We start from the raw sequence: 21937 nt of genomic DNA on the forward strand, positions 1-21937 counted from the left end.
TGAGCATTCAGCGGAGCCCATGTGAGCAACACCAGACGTGCACACTGTGGCTACACTAGCAGCACACCTGTCTCAAACCTGACTAAATAAGTTCAATCTCTATCCATCCATCCATTTTCTACTGCTTGTTGGAGCCTATCTCAGCTGCATTCGGGCGGAAGGCGGGTTACACCCTGGACAAGTCCCCACCTCATCGCAGGGCCAACACTGATAGACAGACAACATTCTCTTATTATTATAATCAAATGACAGCAGTCATTTTCATGAGGTTATTTTCTAATATAAGTGTTTAGGCCCACTTACAATGACAATAACAAAAAATATTGTTTTTCATGAACTGTGTACTTGTATTGTTTGTCTGGGTGGAGGTCCTGCTTTGGAAATAATTTGTACCCCTTTCAGACATTGCATTTAGTTCCCATTACAACATTCACATGTTGCACAATGAGATGTAAATGGGGATCATGTGTACTGTGCTGCAACTTCCTGTTTGTAAAAAATATATTTTTATTAGTATTTATTTAATATACTAACAGCATTTCATGATTAATATTTATAAATTAAGATTCCTAATAAATGACACTAGAATAAGCACACATTTGATTGGTAAATCATAGTGTAACGACCTGGAATTACACTTTATGTGTGGTGTTGGAGTTGTCCGACTTTTTGTGTGGCTGCAAACGCATCACTGGCTAAGTGCCATATGTGCATGTGTTGGCGCAAGTGAGAAAGAGCGAGCGGCTGCTGTTGATATAACAAAGTTGCTTTTGGTCTGGTTTGTACTGCAGAAAATTACCAGTTTTGCTAGATATCATTTTTTTTACTAATGTTTTGGTGATGTGTTTATGGCCAACAATAAAGAGTTTTGCTCAGTAAAGTGATCGATGGAATTCATGTCCTCAAAGCGTCTCGACAGACGTTAAAATATTTGAACAATGATGACGAAAACTGTTTTCTCTGTCGTGTCCGTGTCGTGTCGAAAATTGTTATGCGCTTATTTTTTTATTTGATTTTGTGCGTGGCATAGATTTGCCGAGGACGCTTGAGCAGTGCGCAATTTCACAGGCGCGCACCTTAGAGGGAACATTGCAGAGGACATAAGTAAAGAAAGTTAAATGAGCTCAAACATACCCACAAACAAGGCATAATGATGCAATATGTACAGCATAAATAGCATGTTACCATCTAATAGTTGTAACACGAGCCAGCTGGTGTCAAGTAACACAGCATACGGCCTGGAAAATGAGCGAAACAGCTATTATACTAACATGCTAACGTTAGAATGTGTCAAGTAATAAAATATTTGACGCTAAGGCGTATACCAGCAAAAATAAGTTAACGGGTTGTAATACTAATATTAGCATGCTAGCAATTTGAAAATTGAAAGCTTTATATACTGTAAGTCTTATAATGAAGGCGACACATGATGTAAGTGTCTAAATAAGCTATGATAGCTTAAAAAGAAACGGCAGGCTGTTTTCTTCTAATGGATTTATTACAATCTTTGCAAGCTCGGTAACGTTTGCTGTGGTCTGGAACAACATCGCACACAAACAACTAACAGAAATGCAGCCAATATTACATAGAGATAATGTGTCATAAATAAATAAAGTTAAATGAGCTCAAATATACCTACAAACAAGACTCCGACAAGTTAATAACATCGACAAAGCTCAAAGTTTGGTGGACAAAATGAGACAAAGAAGGAGTGGCACAGAACACGAATTTCCGTGCAAGCGTCGCAGAAAGTTGTACATGTAAACAAACTACGGTGAGTTCAAGGACCAATGAAATTAGTAGGACAAAACAGCGCTCCCCAAATACTCTCATCAGTGGAGCATGTTTAATACAAACAGTGGGATTTCTAACATTTCGGAAGGTTTGTGTCATGTTTGTCCTCCTCCAGAAACCATATTAAAACAAAAAATATCTATTTTTCTCCCACCTTTTTCCATTTTGATCCATTTTTAAAAAAAGCTCCAGGGAACTAATAGGACGGCGCTTCAGAGCCGACCCCCGCATTAGGCTAACAAGGAGCTGTCTTGTCTGGTTATGTTTGTTCTCTGATAGATTTTAGTGGTATGACTTTTGTATATACTGCGAGAAGCCAACAACTAGTGGTTAGAGTGTTTTGCCCTGAGATCGGTAGGTTGTGAGTTCAAACCCCGGCCGAGTCATACCAAAGACTATAAAAATGGGACCCATTACCTCCCTGCTTGGCACTCAGCATCAAGGGTTGGGATTGGGGGTTAAATCACCAAAAATGATTCTCGGGCGTGGCCACCGCTGCTGCTCACTGCTCCCCTCACCTCCCAGGGGGTGATCAAGGGTGATGGGTCAAATGCAGAGAATGATTTTGCCACACCTCGTGTGTGTGTGTGACAATCATTGGTACTTAACTTAATATGTCTGTTGTCATCAGGTATACTTTTATGTTTATTATTTCACACTTTTAAACATGTCAGTCTGCAGACGTCGAAAGTTGGATGTGGGAGGTATTAAGCAAACATATATCTGCTATCATCAGAATAAACTGCTACTACAACCAAGAGAAATGTCGGGGATCAATCAAAATACAATGCAGATCCCTACACTACCAGCACCTATGCAACCCCAGACCATGATGCTTGTTACTCCAGTTATTTAGACAATAATGGCTGCGTATTGCTGGTTTTCAACATTTGGGGTTTTTCGCTTGTGAATCAAACAATTCAATCGCGTCCGTTCATTAAGCAGCAGCTGCACAGATGCCAGGGTGTTTTGAAGGTTGAGAGGCACATATAAAAGCTAGAAATCATCAAAATGTAGCGGAATGTGATGGAGTGGGTTTTCACACTCTCAAGAAGAAAGACTTTTTACAAGATCTAAAAGATCCAACATCAAAAAGTGGACTTTTTAAACTGCAGTATGTAGTCGCAAACACATCTTTCGACAGTCACACGGAGTTCAAGAAGTAAAAAAAAAGTCTGGAGGCACATCATTTCTTCATCTGGTTGGGTCCACGAGATGAACATTAAGCCATTATTTGTGCAAGGGTAAGTCTGTATTTGACTGACGTTTTATGGACAGTCCTTGTTTATCGGTGTTGTCAAGCAGTTCGCTTATATCATATATAATATAAAAGTTTACCCTATTTTTCAGACTGTAAGGCACACTTAAAAGTCTCTCATTTTGTTACTGGTCACATGTGACCAGTAAGAGATACGTGTAGACTGCAGGTTGAAGCCGAGTCAATAAAATGAAACGAGCAAGTACCCGAAAGCAAGCAACACCAACATGTTGATGTTTCATTAAGAACATAGAGTAGAACATAACACACGGCGCTCAAAAATGTCAAAATGTTTTAGTATGACTTTGGTAAACTACGAAACTGCAACACATCGACGTCCCACTGGGTTGTGAGTTTTTCCTTGCCCTTATGTGGGCTCTGAACCGAGGATGTCGTTGTGGCTTGTGCAGCCCTTTGAGACACTTGTGATTTAGGGCTATATAAATAAACATTGATTGATTGATTGAACACTTCAATGATTGTCAGAGCATTACGGCTACCATAGTTAGACGTACTGTGTTTCTGTTAGAATAATTACGTATATATAATCACACAACTCTTATGCTTAAGGGCCGCTGCTATAGTTATTATCAATTGTGCTGAATTTGTTTTTCTTTGTCTGTGCAAAGCTGGCAATCCAAAAGTTTGCAAGCCAGTCTCGTATCAGTGTTTGTTTCCAGAATCAGCCTGCTGACTGCCAAGGCCGAACATCGAGTACCGTGACGCAGACAGAGCAGAGACAAGGCGATCATATATTGTGTCTAACTGGAGCTGTCGAGATTACCCCCTTCCCTCAGCGACAGCTTCAGCGATGTAACCAGGGACCTCCCAAATAAATAGTGGAAACACGTGGGCTGGACTTTTAGAACGTCGTTCGGATCTGTAACTAGAGTACAGCCCAAAACACGTCTCTCCTCAATTGAGTGTCTGTATGATTCCTTGCTTCTCGTCTGTTTAATAGATGTCATCAGTGTTTGAACCTGACAGTCTCAATATATATATATATATATATATTAATATTATGAAAGACCTACCTATTGGTACCTGCTGATGTGTGTTTGGGATCTGCATAAGTCCCGGAAATGTAAGTTCTTCCATCAGTAAAGTCCGCACCGCAGTCATTTACCTCCTTCTTTTTCTCTATCCTCCGCTGTTGCCATTTCTAATATAAAATAGCATACAATTCTAACTTATATCTGTCAGTAGACTCACTATGGAAGGGCTAAAAAATACAGATACAACAAAAGATGACGGCTAGAAGTCAGAAAGCGACTTTAAGATGGTCTGTAAAACATAATCTATGCAACATTTTGACCAAATAACCACCATTACATGTTATGTAGACCACAAGGAAGTGTTTTACATTTAGAAAACAATCATCATTTGACCCCTTTCATGCGCTTTATGAACATAGACCTGAATAAACCCGCTCATCTGCAGTGTGCCTCGTCATCCGCTGCGTCCTATGATCTGAAAAACCCCAAAAACTAACTATTTGAGAAATCAGACGAATGTAGTTCATGGAAACGTAGTGACTGTTTATTTAAATTTAGCTGTTTCCCTGATGTTCAGCAAAGTTTAGATCTCAATACTATTTAGCAATTGCTTACACTTACTTTACAGTGAGACTTTGGCGTTTAGTTATTTGAGGTAATGCATATTATTAACAGGAACATAGTGTATGAGGTGGCGACTTGTCCAGGGTGTACACCGCCTTCTGCCTGATTGCAGCTGAGATAGGCTCCAGCACCCCCCGCGACCCCAAAAGGGACAAGCGGTAGAAAATGGATGGATTTATAGTGTAAAATAACTATGTGGAGGGGGGTGTGGCCTGCGGGCCTGCCGTGTAACGGGGTGAGTCAGGACCGGCCTCGAAGACAGCGACAGGTGCGTAGATGGCCCAGGTGGGCCCTGTTATCTAATCACCTGTCGCCTTTATTAGCAGCAGCCGTGAGGAAACAAGCGGTTGGAGTTGGAGGTGATGCTGAGAGACACGGACGCAGAAAAGACACTGTGCTGAAACGCAAAAGACTTTGCACCATTGAAGTAAAATAAAACTGTTATATCCTGAATTCCTGGCAGTCTGTGGTGGTCTGAAAAACCCACTAGAGGGCAACCTCTACAAACTGAATCAGTGATTCTTGTCCAAACTATACGCGATTGGCGAGAACTACCGTATTTTTCGGACTATAAGGCGCACTTAAAACCCTTTCATTTTCTCAAAACTCAACAGTGTGCCTGATGTAAGGAATAATTTTGGTTGTGCTTACCGACCTGGACGCTATTTGATTTGGTAAATGGTGAAATGATAAGAGTGACCTGTAGATAGCAGTCACACATAAGAGATACGTGTGGACTGCAATATGACTCAAACAACACCAACATTTTATATGTCCCATTGAAAATATAGAACATTACACACGGCGCTCAAAAATCTATCGAAATGTTTTAATACGACTTTGGTAAGCTATGAAGGATTGGACTGTGCTTCAACATACGAGTATTATTATGCTGTTTGTATGAGGTAAGACATATTATCTGCCGTTTTGTTTTGCAATATTATTCAGAAACAACTTTTCTGACCTATTGGTACCTGCTAAACTGTATTTGGGATCTACATAAGTCCTGAAAATTTGCACACCTCCGCCTTTGTAGTCGATAAGATTCTTCTTTTTCTCTATCTTCTTGTTATGGGACATTCATACTCCGCTGTTGCCATTTCTAATATAAAGTAGTGTAAAGTTCTTACTTATATATGTCAGTAAACTCGCCATGAAAGCAATAAAACATACCGGTGTAGTGAGATTACATTTTCTTTGCTCAGTTTGTGTTGAAACTATGGCGAATCGCAAACAGAGCCATGTGTGGAGCTATTACAGCGCTGCCAACAGTCAAGCGCCTATGTGTGACATACGTCAAAAAGCATTAAAGAGTCGTGGCGACACAACAAACTTTGTCAACCACCTCAGGGTGAACCACAACTCTGAATACGAAGCATTTGTGAGGCAAACGGGAGAGTGCAGTCAGAGCAGCACAAAGTCAGGTTCTGGTGGTGTGGCGAGACAGATATCTTTGGTGGAGTCCTTCAATGCTGCTGTCAAGTACTATCCAGGTACAGGAAGATGAAATGTGGAACTAATAACATTTGTGAAAAAATGAGTAACAAAATAAATTGATTTAAAATGCTTTAAATATGGCTGCATGAGTTTAGTATAGAACTATTATGTGTTATCACGACATATACACATATTACTGAATAGATGTATAAATGACATGTGTAAATCTATCTATATATATATATATATATATATATATATATATATATATATATATATATATATATATATATATGTTAGGTCAGGAAAAAACCCAGAGGCTATTTCATCGGATAACGGATAAAACACAGTAACCTCGACTATATATATATATATATATATATATATGTTAGGTCAGGAAAAAACCCAGAGGCTATTTCATCGGATAACGGATAAAACACAGTAACCTCGACTATATATATATATATATATATATATATATATATATATACATGTTAGGTCAGGAAAAAACACAGAGGCTATTTCATCGGATAACGTATAAACCACAGTAACCTCGACTATATATATATATATATATATATATTAACATATATATATGGGACGGCGTGGCGAAGTGGAAGAATGGCCGTGCGCGACCCGAGGGTCCCTGGTTCAATCCCCACCTAGTACCAACCTCGTCATGTCCTGAGCAAGACACTTCACCCTTGCTCCTGATGGGTGCTGGTTAGCGCCTTGCATGGCAGCTCCCTCCATCAGTGTGTGAATGTGTGTGTGAATGGGTAAATGTGGAAGTAGTGTCAAAGCGCTTTGAGTACCTTGAAGGTAGAAAAGCGCTATACAAGTACAACCCATTTATTTATATATATATACATATACTTTGTACATAAATATATATATATATATATATATATATATATATATATATATATATATATATATATATATATATATATATATATATATATATATATGTATGTGTGGGAAAAAAAATCACAAGACTACTTCATCTCTACAGGCCTGTTTCATGAGGGGTTCCTAAATCTCCTGATGATTGAGGGAACCCCTCATGAAACAGGCCTGTAGAGATGAAGTAGTCTTGTGATTTTTTTTCCCACACATACATATATTGCGCTCTACTACGGTATCGAGCACTATTTTTTGGATAACCTTATTAAGACATATATATATATATATATATATATATATATATATATATATATATATATATATATATACATATACTGTGTACATAAATATATATATATATATATATATATATATATATATATATATACATATATATATACACATACATATATATATATATATATACATATATATATATATACATACATATATACATACATACATATATATATATATATATATATATATATATACATATATATATATATATATATATATATGTATGTTAGATATACATATGATAAACATAAAAATATATATTAACATACATATATACATATACTGTATATATACATATACTGTGTATGTATATATATATATATATATATATATATATATATATATACATACACACACACACGTTTAGATACTGTACATACTGTATGTTAGATATACTGTATGATAAACATACAAATATATATTAACATATACTATATATATATATATATATATATATATATATATATATATATATATATATATATATATATATATATATATATATATATATATAATGGTATCACACATCACTAGCTTTTACAGTTTATTTATAAATTCATACAGATTATAAGAAAGTTGTCACTGCAAACTCGATTGTGTTCAGAGGGCTCCACTTCACTATAAAGACAGGTTCAACACAGCAGCAACAATGTTCTTTTCTTTTCTTTTTTTTTTGCTTCTTTTAACAACATTTTTCTTTATGATGAACACTATTAGGAACTCCACAATAACCTTGTTCCAAAATCCTAATTGGAACAAATTCAACAGGCATGCATAGTGCATTCATACTGCATTTTTTGCACATTATAGCCCAATTTAAACTTAATGTCAAACGTTCATCTAAATGGCATTGTTTGGCTCCAGCCTGTTTTGATTTTGCATCCGTGGGGAGCCGAACTTGATCTAATTGTGCACCGGGGTGGACAGACCCGGGGAGGTATAATTATAAGGTCCAGCAGATGATGAACAATGTTTTGTTTTGGGAACTACAGTAGCAACAATATAGGGAAGTTAAACGCCATCTGCCTTTGAAACTGTTTAATAAACCCAAAGGTTATCCTTAAGGTAATATCTTAGGTGCTTACAAAACATTTATTTGCATATTACATGTGTCTGTGTGCGCTTATAAATAGAAATGCATAGTCGTAGATGGCCGTAATGTATCCCCCCAGACATCCTGTAATTATTTATGATATACTGTATTAAGTTCACTGACCATAAAAGTAAGCTTTGCAGCAGCACACATTTCTATTAAAATCTTGTACTTATTTTTTTATTTGCTTTTACAGTCACAGCCTGCTAATACAATTGTATGCCCAATGTTATAAGACACACATTAATACATGAAAAAAAACAAAAAAAAACAAGGGATTTAGGTGTCTTTTCTCTGCTGTCACCACACAACAACACGAAAAAAAACGGCTCCACATTAACATTAGCTTTGCATAAAATGAGGACAGTGCGGGATTGAAATCTTGGCTTTGCCACGCAGAAGTTGTTTTTCTTTTTGCAGATATGAAATACCTCTATATGCTGAGAGAAGACTTTCAGATGGCTAAGTCAGCATTTTAAAATGACGTGTTCACTGTTACTGTATGTGATTACAATTACTGATAAATGGCGCTGTCCTTTTTCTGCTGTGCGGCGCAAGGGTTGAAAATGTGGTATATTTTATATTTATATTTTTAAACGGTAGTGAAGGGGGAAAAAAAAGCATCCCCTCAGCGACTTCTGCAGTGGGGCTCCCGCATTGATCCCAATGTCAGGTCTTTATTCATCACCGTCCCTTTGGTGTCAGAAGCGGGATCGATCCAAATCGGCAAAAGCATGTCTTTACCAAAACGTTTTGGAATGTTGTAATATCTAAAAAATCCAGTGGAAAATCTGTAAGGTGACCCAAAGGGTGGAGTGCACAAGAGATGCCAACGCAAGAAGTTTTATAATGAATTTACTTTTTAATTGAATTGTGCATATTATTTTTATTTTTTTTAAGTTTTCAAATGATTTTTTGTGAATTCGTATTTTTTCATCCATACCTAACGCCTTCTAGACCAGTGGTTCCAAAACTTTTTTCCACAAGTATCACCTCAGAAAAGTACCACCATTATGACCAATATTAAAATAGGTAGCATAGTAGGCTTGAGTGTTCATTAAAAACAAAGGCAGAGGTTTTATTTAAAAAAAGTATATCTAATATTTTTGGCCACTGTAACATGACACACAGTTTAAACCAGGGGTGACAAACTAATTTTTAGATCGGGGGCCACATGGATAAAAATCTACTCCCAAGTGGGCCGGACTGGTAAAATCACGGCACGATAACTTAAAAATAACTTCAGATTGTTTTCTTTGTTAAAAACATAGAACAAGCACATTCTGAAAATGTACAAATCATAATTTTTTTTTTTTTTACACTTACATGTTACTTTATTTGTCGTCATTTATACTTTCTGAATAAATTATGTGATAATGTTCATCAGTCAACTCATTGGTGTTATTTTTCAATCTATCAAGATCAGTGTTGGGACTAACGCGTTATAAGGTAACACCGTTAGTTTCGGTGGTAAATAGTAATCTAACGCATTATTTTTTATATTCAGTAACTCAGTTACCGTTACTACATGATGCGTTACTGCGTAATTTTACGTTATTTTTTATGTAGTATCGGCTAGAAACAGAAGATCTGGGTGTGTTTTATTGCAGCGCTGCGGTGTTGTCCTTCTGTGTCACAAGGAAAAGAAGAGGCGTGCTTTGTGTGGGTGGGAGCGGGGAGGGGCTTCCAGACCTTCACTTTACCCGGACGTGGGTCTTTACAGCTGAGGGTGAATGACGAGGCCGGCGGTTTGTTGCAACTTTGTGACTTTATTGGACGCAGCCATCCACCAAGCTAGAGCACCTGCACGCACTCACTGTCGCCGTCCCTCACCTCTCTCGCCCACTCACTCACTGACGTCACTCACCTCACATGCTGTCATATCTTAAAGGGCCACACACACAGACACATACGCTACTCTCATAACAACTAACAAGACATCATGGTGAAGCCAGAAGTTGAGTTTCTTAACATGGAGACATTCTCAATACTTTTCTTTTGTCGAGCACAAAGAAAATAACATTTTAATTAAATGTAAGTTGTGTCTTGGATCAAAGATCCTATCTACTTAAAGTTAAAGTGCCATTATGTTGCAGCTATTTAAAAAAGTTTTGTCAATTTGTTTTGGCCTGAAATAAATTGGACCTTTGAAACATATCTTTGTCTTTGTGTGTTGTATGTAGACCACATTGCTTTCTGAGTTCAGTGATGCAAATGCATGTCAAGTTGATCAACAGATTGTATTATTCTCCAGTGCAATAACAGTACTGAAATGAAGGCTAAAAGGGCATTAATGGGAGCCTTAAAAAAAAAGGAAAAAAAAGAAGTTACTAAATAGTTACTTTTCACAGTAACGCATTACTTTTTGGTGTAAGTAACTGAGTTAGTAACTGAGTTACTTTTGAAATAAAGTAACTAGTAACTGTAACTAGTTACTGGTTTTCAGTAACTAACCCAACACTGATCAAGATTAAAAAAAAATAAAAATCAAATTGCAGGTTATTTATGTAGTTTGCTCATTTGCCTCGACTGATGTAAATGATAAATGATAAATGGGTTGTACTTGTATAGCGCTTTTCTACCTTCAAGGTACTCAGAGTTTGACACTACCTCCACATTTACCCATTCACACACACATTCACACACTGATGGAGGGAGCTGCCATGCAAGGCGCTAACCAGCACCCATCAGGAGCAAGGGTGAAGTGTCTTGCTCAGGACACAACGGACATGACGAGGTTGGTACTAGGTGGGGATTGAACCAGGGACCCTCGGGTCGCGCACGGCCATTCTTCCACTGCGCCACGCCGTCCCTATGTACTAACATCATGTGGTTTATTTTGTTTACATATGTAGCATCATCTACATAGATACAAATAATTGCTATTGCGACATCTAGTGGACACATTTAGAACAGCAGTTTCTTTCATTCAAAACTTTTGGCTCATTTTTATACTTAGCAAACTCAGCCGGATAAAACCTTACGTTTGACACCCCTGGTTTAAACAGTAACACTGTGTTTAAATAGAGGAACATAAAACACTGTACTTTAATCGAGTGATTCTTTGGCGCACCAGAGTTTGAGAATCCCCATTCTAGACCATCAAAAAGCACTGCATTAAACTGTTATAACGAGGATGAAAAGGCGATTTGACCTATATGCAGTGCATACTTTGCATACATCCCCCTCCTAAATGACAGAGACGCTCCCTGACGCCGTCACTTGACTGCGCCCGTGACCTAAATCCTTGTTGACAAGTGTGTCATGACGCCTACCTTTGCTGTTGCCATCAGGACCCCTTAAAACCGTGCACTCCTCGATAACTCCGTAGGGTTCGAACATGCGGTAAACATCCTCCTCGGTCTGTTGTTTGTTCAGCATTCCCACAAACAACTTCCTGTCTTCTGGAAGAAAAAAAGAAGAAAACAAACAAAAAGACGGGTTCGGTTAGACCTGTATTATCAAGTAAAATGGTCAAATAAGCAGGGGCGGCGGACATTTGTGGATTGAAAAAAACAAAACAACACAATTGCACAATTACTCTATCTGGGACTGGGTCAGATGTGGGTCACAGTGTATATCTCTTTTTTTTTAAAAGACTGATTGTTTTAATCTGGTGGCTTCCTCCCATATGAGCTGCAGCTAGTGGGGACACGAGAGTGGTCACTGGAGGTTTTTACACACATTCAGGGTTCAAAAGGATTTTGTACGCTTGTACGGCATGCAAGTATGCATTTACTCTAATGTCGATTCGGTCTCAACAGGCTAAAGTGCGCTCCATAAAAGAACTGCAGGATGTCAGCCGTGTGATGCTGAGCTACAGCCACTCTGTTATTCTGCTCAATACAATACTGGCATGGAAACGGGAGTTCAGTACATTCAGAGACTAAATAAAAGGAAACCATTGACATTTTCAGTACAAGTTTATGCTCTTAGGTGTCAATAGCCCACATGACAGTTTGGACTATGTTCGCCATTTCATTGCGTTCAGTTTGGTTTCCGTGTTTTGCAGTACTTTTACTTTCTGTTTCATGTCCTGCCAGCACACCCATTCTACATTGTTAATTAGTTCTATTTAGGTCCACCTAGTTACCTCCTTCAGTGCTGGTTCATTGTATCTTCTGTATGCCAAAGTGTTCAGTTGTTTTCTGAGTTTCAGCTAGACCTGTATTACCTTTTTTTCCCCCTGCCTGGTACATATTAAAGCAGGCCTGGGTAATTATTTTGACTCGGGGGCCACATTTAGAGAAAAAAATGTGTCTGGGGGCCGGTATATCTATTTTTAGGGACACTAATACAAAACCTCACAATAATGTCTGATTGAATGCTAAAAATGTTACGACAGACCGCCTTAAAAAAACATAATGGAATTTTAAATTTTTCTACGAACGATAAAACACTGAATATTGACAAAATATGAATGTCACATCCCTTTTCAATCGACATATTTTTTAATCAAGTGAAACGCAACAAAAATGCAACAAACAGCGACATATGAACGCGAAGGGTACAAAATAAACCCACCTACAATATATCACTAAGCTTTAGAACTTTGTTGTGAAACGCTTCCCACCCACACTACTTGGTTCCTCGTCTGAGCTGCTGTGACGTAGATTACCATAGTAACTAATTAGATGACCATAGTAACTAATTAGATGACCATAGTAACTAGTATATCATGCAGATTCCAACCATTGAAATACTTTGTATAGTTCAAGACTTACGGTCATTAGAAAACATCACTGCACATCATAATGGCAGCTACACTTTCCATCTTAAACATCTAAAAAAATTATTTAGGAATGTCCGGCGGGCCAGATTGAAAAGCTTAACGGGCCTCATGTGGCCCCCGGGCCTTAATTTGCCCAGGTCTGTATTAAAAGGACGTCCTCCTGGCACATTTCCTACATGCCTACTCTGCCTCTCGGGATCCCACCAACAGCCGCTATGCACAGTCTACACATTAGGTATGTTGAGTATGTTATTGTAACTTATGTTTTAATGAGGACCCCAGGAAGACTAGCCTGCCGCTGATGCGTCGGCTAATGGGGATCCTAAATAAACAATTTAACAATTAGGTCACAGGTATCCAACTCAAAGCCTGGGGGCCCAGATCATTATATATGTCCCGCGAATGCCCAAAAATAATGTGTCAAAAAAGTACTTTTTTTATATACTAAATGTGTCGCTTCTTTCTTTTGACAGAATAAAAATATGTACTGCATTAAATTGCATACATTTTAAACTTCAATATTATCCAATATTGCAACAAATATTATAAATTCATACTTTCCAAACACTTTTTTTTGTTAAAATTAATACAATTAAAATACTTAAAATATCTGCTTGATTTATGAATTCACAGCTTGATATCCATCAAACTGTGCACTGTAAAATAATAATAGGTTTTACGGTAACATTTACGGTGAATTTTACAGCATATTACTGCAAATGGATTATTGTTCATTTTTAAAATGTTTGTATTTGTGGAAGGAGGTGTGGCCAGCGCTGCCTGCAGGAGCGAAGGTCACCGCCTCTGTCTATGGTGTTGAGGGCTGAGCACCATCAGATAGGGGCGGGGCAAGTGCCGACGGCGAGACACAGCTGACAGGTGATTAGATTTCCCAGGTGGTACGAGTTAAGCTAATCATCTGTTGTCTTTAACAGTAAGCGACCGGGAACAGGAGGGGAGAGAGATTACAGAGGTGGCTGAAAAGTCATGTCCTGCTGGAGAAACTTTGAGGAATTCTATGTACATTAAAACCTTGCTATAAACTGCACGCTTGGCACCTGTGCCGTGTCAGCTAGTTGCTAGGTAGCAACTTCTACAGTATTTTTTTAATTTTTTTTTATAAATGGCTCTGACGGTATTGTCAATGAGGGATTTCTAATTAATATTGATACTGTTGTTGATATTATTCTTTTTTTTTGACTACTTTTGGATTGTTTTGTGTCATGTTTGTGTGTCCTCTTTATTGCTCTGTTTATTGCTATTCTGAATGTTGCTGGGCCAGGTTTGGTTTTTGAATTGGAATTGTACTATTATGGTATTATTGTGTATTATTTTGTTGGATTAAAAAAAACAACTGTGCACTGTAAAAATAACAATAGGTTTTACGGTAAAATTTACGGTGAATTTTACAGCATATTGCTGTAAATTGAAAAAAACAAAAGTTTTTTTGTTTTTTAACAGTAAAATTATGTCGACTGAGCTGCCAGTTTTTCTTTACGTAAAAACTACTGTTGTTTTGTTATCACATTTTTATTTTACATAAAAAAATGAATCAATTTAAGTGGACCCCGACTTAAACAAGTTGAAAAACTTATTCGGGTGTTACCATTTAGTGGTCAATTGTACGGAATATGTACTTCACTGTGCAACCTACTAATAAAAGTCTCAATCAATCAATCAATCAATCAAAGCTCAGTTACACTCGGCATTCAAAAATCTATCAAAATGTTTAAGTGCAACTTTGGTAAGCTATGAAGCTGCACCGCATGATGGATTGTACTGTGCTTCACCATACGAGTATTATTATGGTGTGTGTATAATTAAGGTAAGACATATTCCCTGGCGTTTTGTTTCGCAATATTATGCAAAAGCAACTTTTCTTACCTTCTGATCTGTATTTGGGATTAAGTACTGAAAATTTCTGCGCTTCCGCCTTTGTGCCAACACACTAGTCGATAAGCTTCTTCTTTTTCTCTATCTTCCTGTTATGGGACATTCATCCTCCGCTGTTGCCATTTCTAATATAAAGTAGTGTAAAGTTCTTACTTATATCTGTCAGTAAACTTGCCATGAAAGCGCTAAAACATACCGGTGTAGTGAGTTTACATTATTCACCAAAGGAACATTATTTATTAGAGAGATCCGGTCGGACGTTTTTTCACGGGACACATTTTCGGCCTTGTTGTTGTTTCCAGATGAGAAGATGCTGCTCAGTTATTGATTTAAGTAAAGTATGAACGTCATTAAAACAGTTAGCTCCATCTTTTGACACTTCTTCCACCCCCGTCCTTGAACGCTACACCGCTACAACAAAGATGACGGGGAGAGTACGCTGCCGAAGGTGAGGCACGCAAATAAGACCGCCCACAAAACGGCACATCCCGAAGCGACTGTCGGAAAGCGGCTTGAAGATGATCTGTAAAACATAATCTATGCAACATTTTGACCAAACAACCACCATTACATGTTATGTAGACCAGTGTTTTTCAACCACTGTGCCGCGGCACACTAGTGTGCCGTGAGATACAGTCTGGTGTGCCGTGGGAGATTATCTAAATTCACCTATTTGGGTTAAAAATATTTTTTTGCAAACCAGTAATTATAGTCCGCAAATGATGTGTTGTTGTTGAGTGTCGGTGCTGTCTAAAACTCAGCAGAGTCACTTTGTAATACTCTTCCATCTCAGTAGGTGGCAGCCGGTAGCTAATTGCTTTGTAGATGTCGGAAACAGATGTCTAATGCTTAAACCAAAAATAAACAAAAGGTGAGTGCCCCTGAGAAAAAGCATTGAAGCTTAGGGAAGGCTATGCAGAACGAAGCTAAAACTGAACTGGCTCCAAAGTAAACAAAAACAGAATGCTGGACGACAGCAAAGACTTACTGCGGAGCAAAGACGGCGTCCACAATGTACATCCGAACCTGACATGATAATCAACAATGTCCCCACAAAGAAGGATAAAAACAGCTTAAATATTCTTGATTGCTAAAACAAAGTAGATCTGGGAAATATCGCTCAAAGGAAGACATGAAACTGCTACAGGAAAATACCAAAAAAAAAGCACCAAAATAGGAGCGCAAGAGAAAAACTAAAACACTGCACACAGGAAAACAGCAAAAAACTCATACGACGTGATGTGACACGTGGTGACAGTACACCTACTTTGAGACAAAGGCTATAGTAATGCATGCTTGGTTATGCTTTAAAGTCATATCCAACAATTGCGATGACGACTTTTTACTGTCAACTGAGTTTCGTTTTTTTAGTGATTTCTGCTGGTGGTGTGCCTCCGGATTTTTTCAACGCAGAAAATGTGCCTTGGCTAAAAAGGTTGAAAAACACTGATGTAGACCACAAGGAAGGGTTTTACATTTAGAAAAAAACCAAAAATAATATGACCCATTTAATGCGCCCTATATTCCGGCGCGCCTTTTGTATGAAAATAGACCTGACTTCATCGGCGGTGCGCCCTATGGTCCGGAAAATACGGTATTTTAAACCCCTCTGCTAATTTTACAATCTTTATCAATATCTCCTCTCCTGCAGCAGAAAAAGAACACATTCATCCTTTTTTCGGTGCAAATGTGTTGCATTCAGAAGCAGCTGTGACCTCAGATCAAGGTTTACCATTTCCAACCGTGGCGGGCTGAACCAAACTGTACCACTTGGTGGAAACATGCCTCCATGGACCTCCAGTCTCTCCCTGATCTCTACTAGCTGCAAACTCATGCTCCTCTCTGCCATTTACTACCTTGCTTTTTTTTTTTTAACTACCCCCCCACCCACCCACCCTCGCACCGCCCACCGCTATTCATCTCCTCGTTCTCTTTTCTCAACGCTGATTCTACATTTTCCACCCCGCACTTTTCCAACTGCCGTCCACTCTTTATCTCTCTCTTTTTTACTCCTCAACTAATTGCTGCTGATCCAGTGGTTTTTTGTGTCGCCAGAGAAATATTTCAGCGTGCCGCTCAGCTGAACAATAGCCCCGTCTATTCTATCCTGCCAGGGAGCGACTGCCGAGACATGGCGTGGTGAATAACGCTGACTTTTCAATAGATAGGCCCCGCACGCTGCCGACTTCTGTTAAGCGCAGCGGGGATCTGATCTTTACCTTGACCTGACACGTCGTGTTTACTGATGTACTACTCTGCAGGCTGGCAGAAGAAGCACACACAAAAAACAACTTTGCCTTCGTACAGATAGTTTCTGCAAAACGAGCGTTCAAAGAAATGATTGATCAGGTATTATTTATTGTGTGAACTCCAGAAAGCAGAACATTTGTACAAAAAAAAACAAAAAAAAAACATAAATCACAGTTTTTTCCCCTTAAACAAATTGTATTCAAACAATGAACTCAATCTTTTGTTAACACCAGGGAGATTTTATTGATCTAGGACGGAATGACATTTAAAAACTACGGCTTAGAGCTTAAAGGGGAACATTATCACAATTTCAGAAGGGTTAAAACCATTAAAAATCAGTTCCCAGTGGCTTATTATATTTTTCGAAGTTTTTTTCAAAATTTTACCTATCACGCAATATCCCTAAAAAAAGCTTCAAAGTGCCTGATTTTAACCATCGTTATAAACACCCGTCCATTTTCCTGTGACGTCACATAGTGAAACCAACACAAACAAACATGGCGGAAAGAACAGCAAGCTATAGCGACATTAGCTCGGATTCAGACTCGGATTTCAGCGGCTTAAGCGATTCAACAGATTACGAATGTATTGAAATGGATGGTTGTAGTGTGGAGGCAGGTAGCGAAAACGAAATTGAAGAAGAAACTGAAGCTATTGAGCCATATCGGTTTGAACCGTATGCAAGCGAAACCGACGAAAATGACACGACAGCCAGCGACACGGAATTCGGCGATCGCCTTCTAACCAACAATTGGTATGTGTATGTTTGGCATTAAAGGAAACTAACAACTATGAACTAGGTTTACAGCATATGAAATACATTTGGCAACAACATGCACTTTGAGAGTGCAGACAGCCCAATTTTCATCAATTAATATATTCTGTAGACATACCCTCATCCGCGCTCTTTTCCTGAAAGCTGATCTGTCCAGTTTTGGAGTTGATGTCAGCAGGCCAGGGAAGCTAGGGTCGATAGGGGCTTTAGCTCGCTCGTCTGCGGGAACAAACTGCCGCCATTGCTTGCCGTGCTACCGAGGCCCTTTGTCCCTGAATTGCTCACACACTCCGGCAGATTCAATGGGGGTCTGGCGGCAGATTTCTTTGACTTTATCGTTGGAAATGCATCTGCTTTGAGTGTCGCAGGATATCCACACATTCTTGCCATCTCTGTCGTAGCATAGCTTTCGTCGGTAAAGTGTGCGGAACAAACGTCCAATTTCTTGCCACTTTCGCATCTTTGGGCCACTGGTGCAACTTGAATCCGTCCCTGTTCGTGTTGTTACACCCTCCGACAACACACCGACGAGGCATGATGTCTCCAAGGTACGGAAAACAGTCGAAAAAACGGAAAATAACAGAGCTGATTTGACTCTGTGTTTGAGAAAATGGCGGATTGCCTCCCGATGTGACGCCAAGTTGTGACGTCATCGCTCCGAGAGCGAATATTAGAAAGGCGTTTAATTCGCCAAAATTCACCCATTTAGAGTTCGGAAATCGGTTAAAAAAATATATGGTCTTTTTTCTGCAACATCAAGGTATATACTTTATAAATAAAGTTGGTATGGTATGGTATATTGACGTTTACATAGGTCTGGCGATAATGTTCCCCTTTAACAATTTCAAATGAATGTGCACACGCCAACTGTAACAAAACAGTGTCTCTTGTTTAGAGTGGTAGGGATTTGGTACTGGTATACGTATATCGGGTATTAGTGTTGACTCGATACCAATGTTTTGGTACCGGTACCAACATTTTTTTCAGTACTTTTCTAAATAAAGGGGACCAAAAAAATGTCATTATTGGCTAGTGTACATTAAACATATGTTTATTATTGCAAGTTTGTCCTTAAATAAAATAGTGAACATACAGGACAACTTGTCTTTTAGTAGTAAGTAAACAAACAAAGACTCCTAATTAGTCTGCTGACATATGCAGTAACATATTGTGTCATTTATCATTCTATTTTTTTGTCAACATTATGAGGGACAAGTGGTAGAAAATGAACTATTATTCTACTTGTTCATTTACTGTTAATATCTGCTTACTTTCTGTTTCAACATGTTCTATCGACACTTCTGTTAAAATGTAAAAATCACTTATTCTTCTGTTGTTTGATACTTTACATTAGTTTTGGATGATACCACAAATTTGGGTATCAATCCGATACCAAGTAGTTACAGGATCATACATTGGTCATAATTAAAGTCTTCATGTGTCCAGGGACGTATTTCCTGAGTTTATAAACATAATTACATTTAAAAATAACAAAAGAAGATGTTGTGATGCCAAAAAATATCGATGTAATCATAGTAGTATTGACTAGAAACGCTCCTGTACTTGGTATCATTACAGTCGATGTTAGGTGTAGATCAACCAATGGCGTTTGTTTATATTGTAGCGTCCCGGAAGAGTTGGTGCTGCAGGGAATTCTGGGAATTTGTTCTGTAGTGTTTATGTTGTGTTGCGGTGCAAATATTCTCCCAAAACGTGTTTGTCATTGTTGTTTAGTGTGGTTTCACTATATGGCACATTTTTATGACAGTGTTGGCATTGTTCATACGGCCACCCTTAGTTTGACATGTATGGTTGTTGACTAAGTATCGACTTCATTCGCTTATTTGAAGTGTGTTGAAAGTCAAGATGATCACTTGAATGGGTCACAATCGGGTATAATGAAGTCTTGATCAGACTTTGTTTACTTGAGACTTTTTCTACCACACCCATCGTCATGATTCTGGTGTGCATTGAAGCATGAATAGCCATCACCCATCCTACAGGGATGATGTTTGAAACAAATCTACTTGATATGTCTCCGTGGAGACAAGAATTAGTGATTTTGGAGTAGTTACAACACTGCTGACTGCGGACAGACATTATCCGCTAGCGAGTTGGCGACGTCTTAAAGCACTTCTTCCTAGGGAAGTTTCAGTGTTATAACTTCACCTTTTCGTCCGTTTTCCCTTTTCTGTCTACACACTGTGCTTGTAAGTACTCCGTGATTGTGCATTGCAACATGCTTGTCTGCATGACACGGGAAGACATGGGGGACCGGTACTTTTTAGAAGCAGTATAGTACCGAATATAATTCATTAGTATTGCGGTACTATACTAATACCCGTATACCATACAACCCCATCGGGTATATATTCTTAAACGGTCCCATATTTCGATACATTTGTTGCATACAGTGTTCATTTCGTTGACTAATAATTTTCGTCTTAGATATCGTCAACAACCTATTTTCCTCTGATGAAAATGAGACGATAAGAAAAAAAAAAAACAGAAAAAAACATATATATATATATATATATATATATATATATATATATATATATATATATATATATATATATATATAATACTAAAAATGTAATGACAGACCACCTCAAAAAATGGAATGGAATTTTGAGAGACTTACAGTGTACATGGAAATAAAGAATGTGGGATTAACATGATTAACTATGAACAATAAAACACTGAATATTAACAACACAAGAACATCGCTCATTTTTTACAGTCTGTTTCAATATAAAAAAAATGAATACAAAAAATGTCAAAAACATGAAATATTATCCAAAATAATACAAAAATATTAAACATACCGTATTTTTCGGACTATAAGTCGCAGTTTTTTTCATAGTTGGGCCGGCCGGGGGTGCGATTTATACTCAGGAGCGACTTATGTGTGAAATTATTAACACATTACCGTAAAATATCAAATAATATTATTTAGCTCATTCACGTAAGAGACTAGACGTATAAGATTTCATGGGATTTAGCGAATAGGAGTGACATATTGTTTGGTAAACGTATAGCATGTTCTATATGTTATAGTTATTTGAATGACTCTTACCATAATATGTTACGTTAACATACCAGGCACGTTCTCAGGTGGTTATTTATGCCTCATATAACGTACACTTATTCAGTGTACGTTATTCATAAAATTCTTTATTTATTTTATATTGCCTTTCAAATGTCGATTCTTGGTGTTGGGTTTTATCAAATACATTTCCCCCAAAAATGCGACTTATACTCCAGTGCGACTTATATATGTTTTTTTCTTTCTATATTATGCATTTTCGGGCGGTGCGACTTATACTCCAGTGTGACTTACATATGTTTTTTTCCTTCTTTATTATGCATTTTCGGCCGGTGCGACTTATACTCCGGAGCAACTTATACTCCGAAAAATACGGTACATAAGATACTAGACGTATAAGATTTCATGGGATTTAGCGATTAGGAGTGACAGATTGTTTGGTAAAAGTATAGCATGTTCTATATGTTATAGTTATTTGAATGACTCTTACCATAATATGTTACGTTAACATACCAGGCACGTTCTCAGTTGGTTATTTATGCCTCATATAAAGTACACTTATTCAGCCTGTTGTTCACTATTCTTTATTTATTTTAAATTGCCTTTCAAATGTCTATTCTTGGTGTTGGGTTTTATCAAATAAATTTCCCCAAAAAATGCGACTTATATATGTTTTTCCCTTCTTTATTATGCAATTTTGGCCGGTGTGACTTATACTCCGGAGCGACTTATACTCCAAAAAATAGGGTACTCGTTAAATAAAACCTCTGCATTGTTTTTGATGACTATCCATCCATCCATTTCCTACCGCTTATTCCCTTCGGGGTTGCT

At 38.0% G+C, this 21937-nt stretch overlaps 1 protein-coding gene across 4 annotated transcripts in view; it reads right to left on the reverse strand.

The window, feature by feature from the left end:
- The window catches only part of celf5a (cugbp, Elav-like family member 5a), a 691759-nt gene that overhangs the window by 145613 nt on the left and 524209 nt on the right, over positions 1 to 21937 (reverse strand). For 3 of the 4 annotated variants that reach the window (XM_061977892.2, XM_061977891.1, XM_061977889.1), the window contains exon 4: positions 11683 to 11811. In XM_061977892.2, the coding sequence (XP_061833876.1) occupies positions 11683 to 11811 (129 nt within the window). The remainder of the gene's footprint in view (positions 1 to 11682; positions 11812 to 21937) is intronic. The other variant, XM_061977890.1, reaches the window with a different exon arrangement.

This window comes from Nerophis lumbriciformis, linkage group LG18 (assembly GCF_033978685.3).
Source record: "Nerophis lumbriciformis linkage group LG18, RoL_Nlum_v2.1, whole genome shotgun sequence".
NCBI lineage: Eukaryota > Metazoa > Chordata > Actinopteri > Syngnathiformes > Syngnathidae > Nerophis > Nerophis lumbriciformis.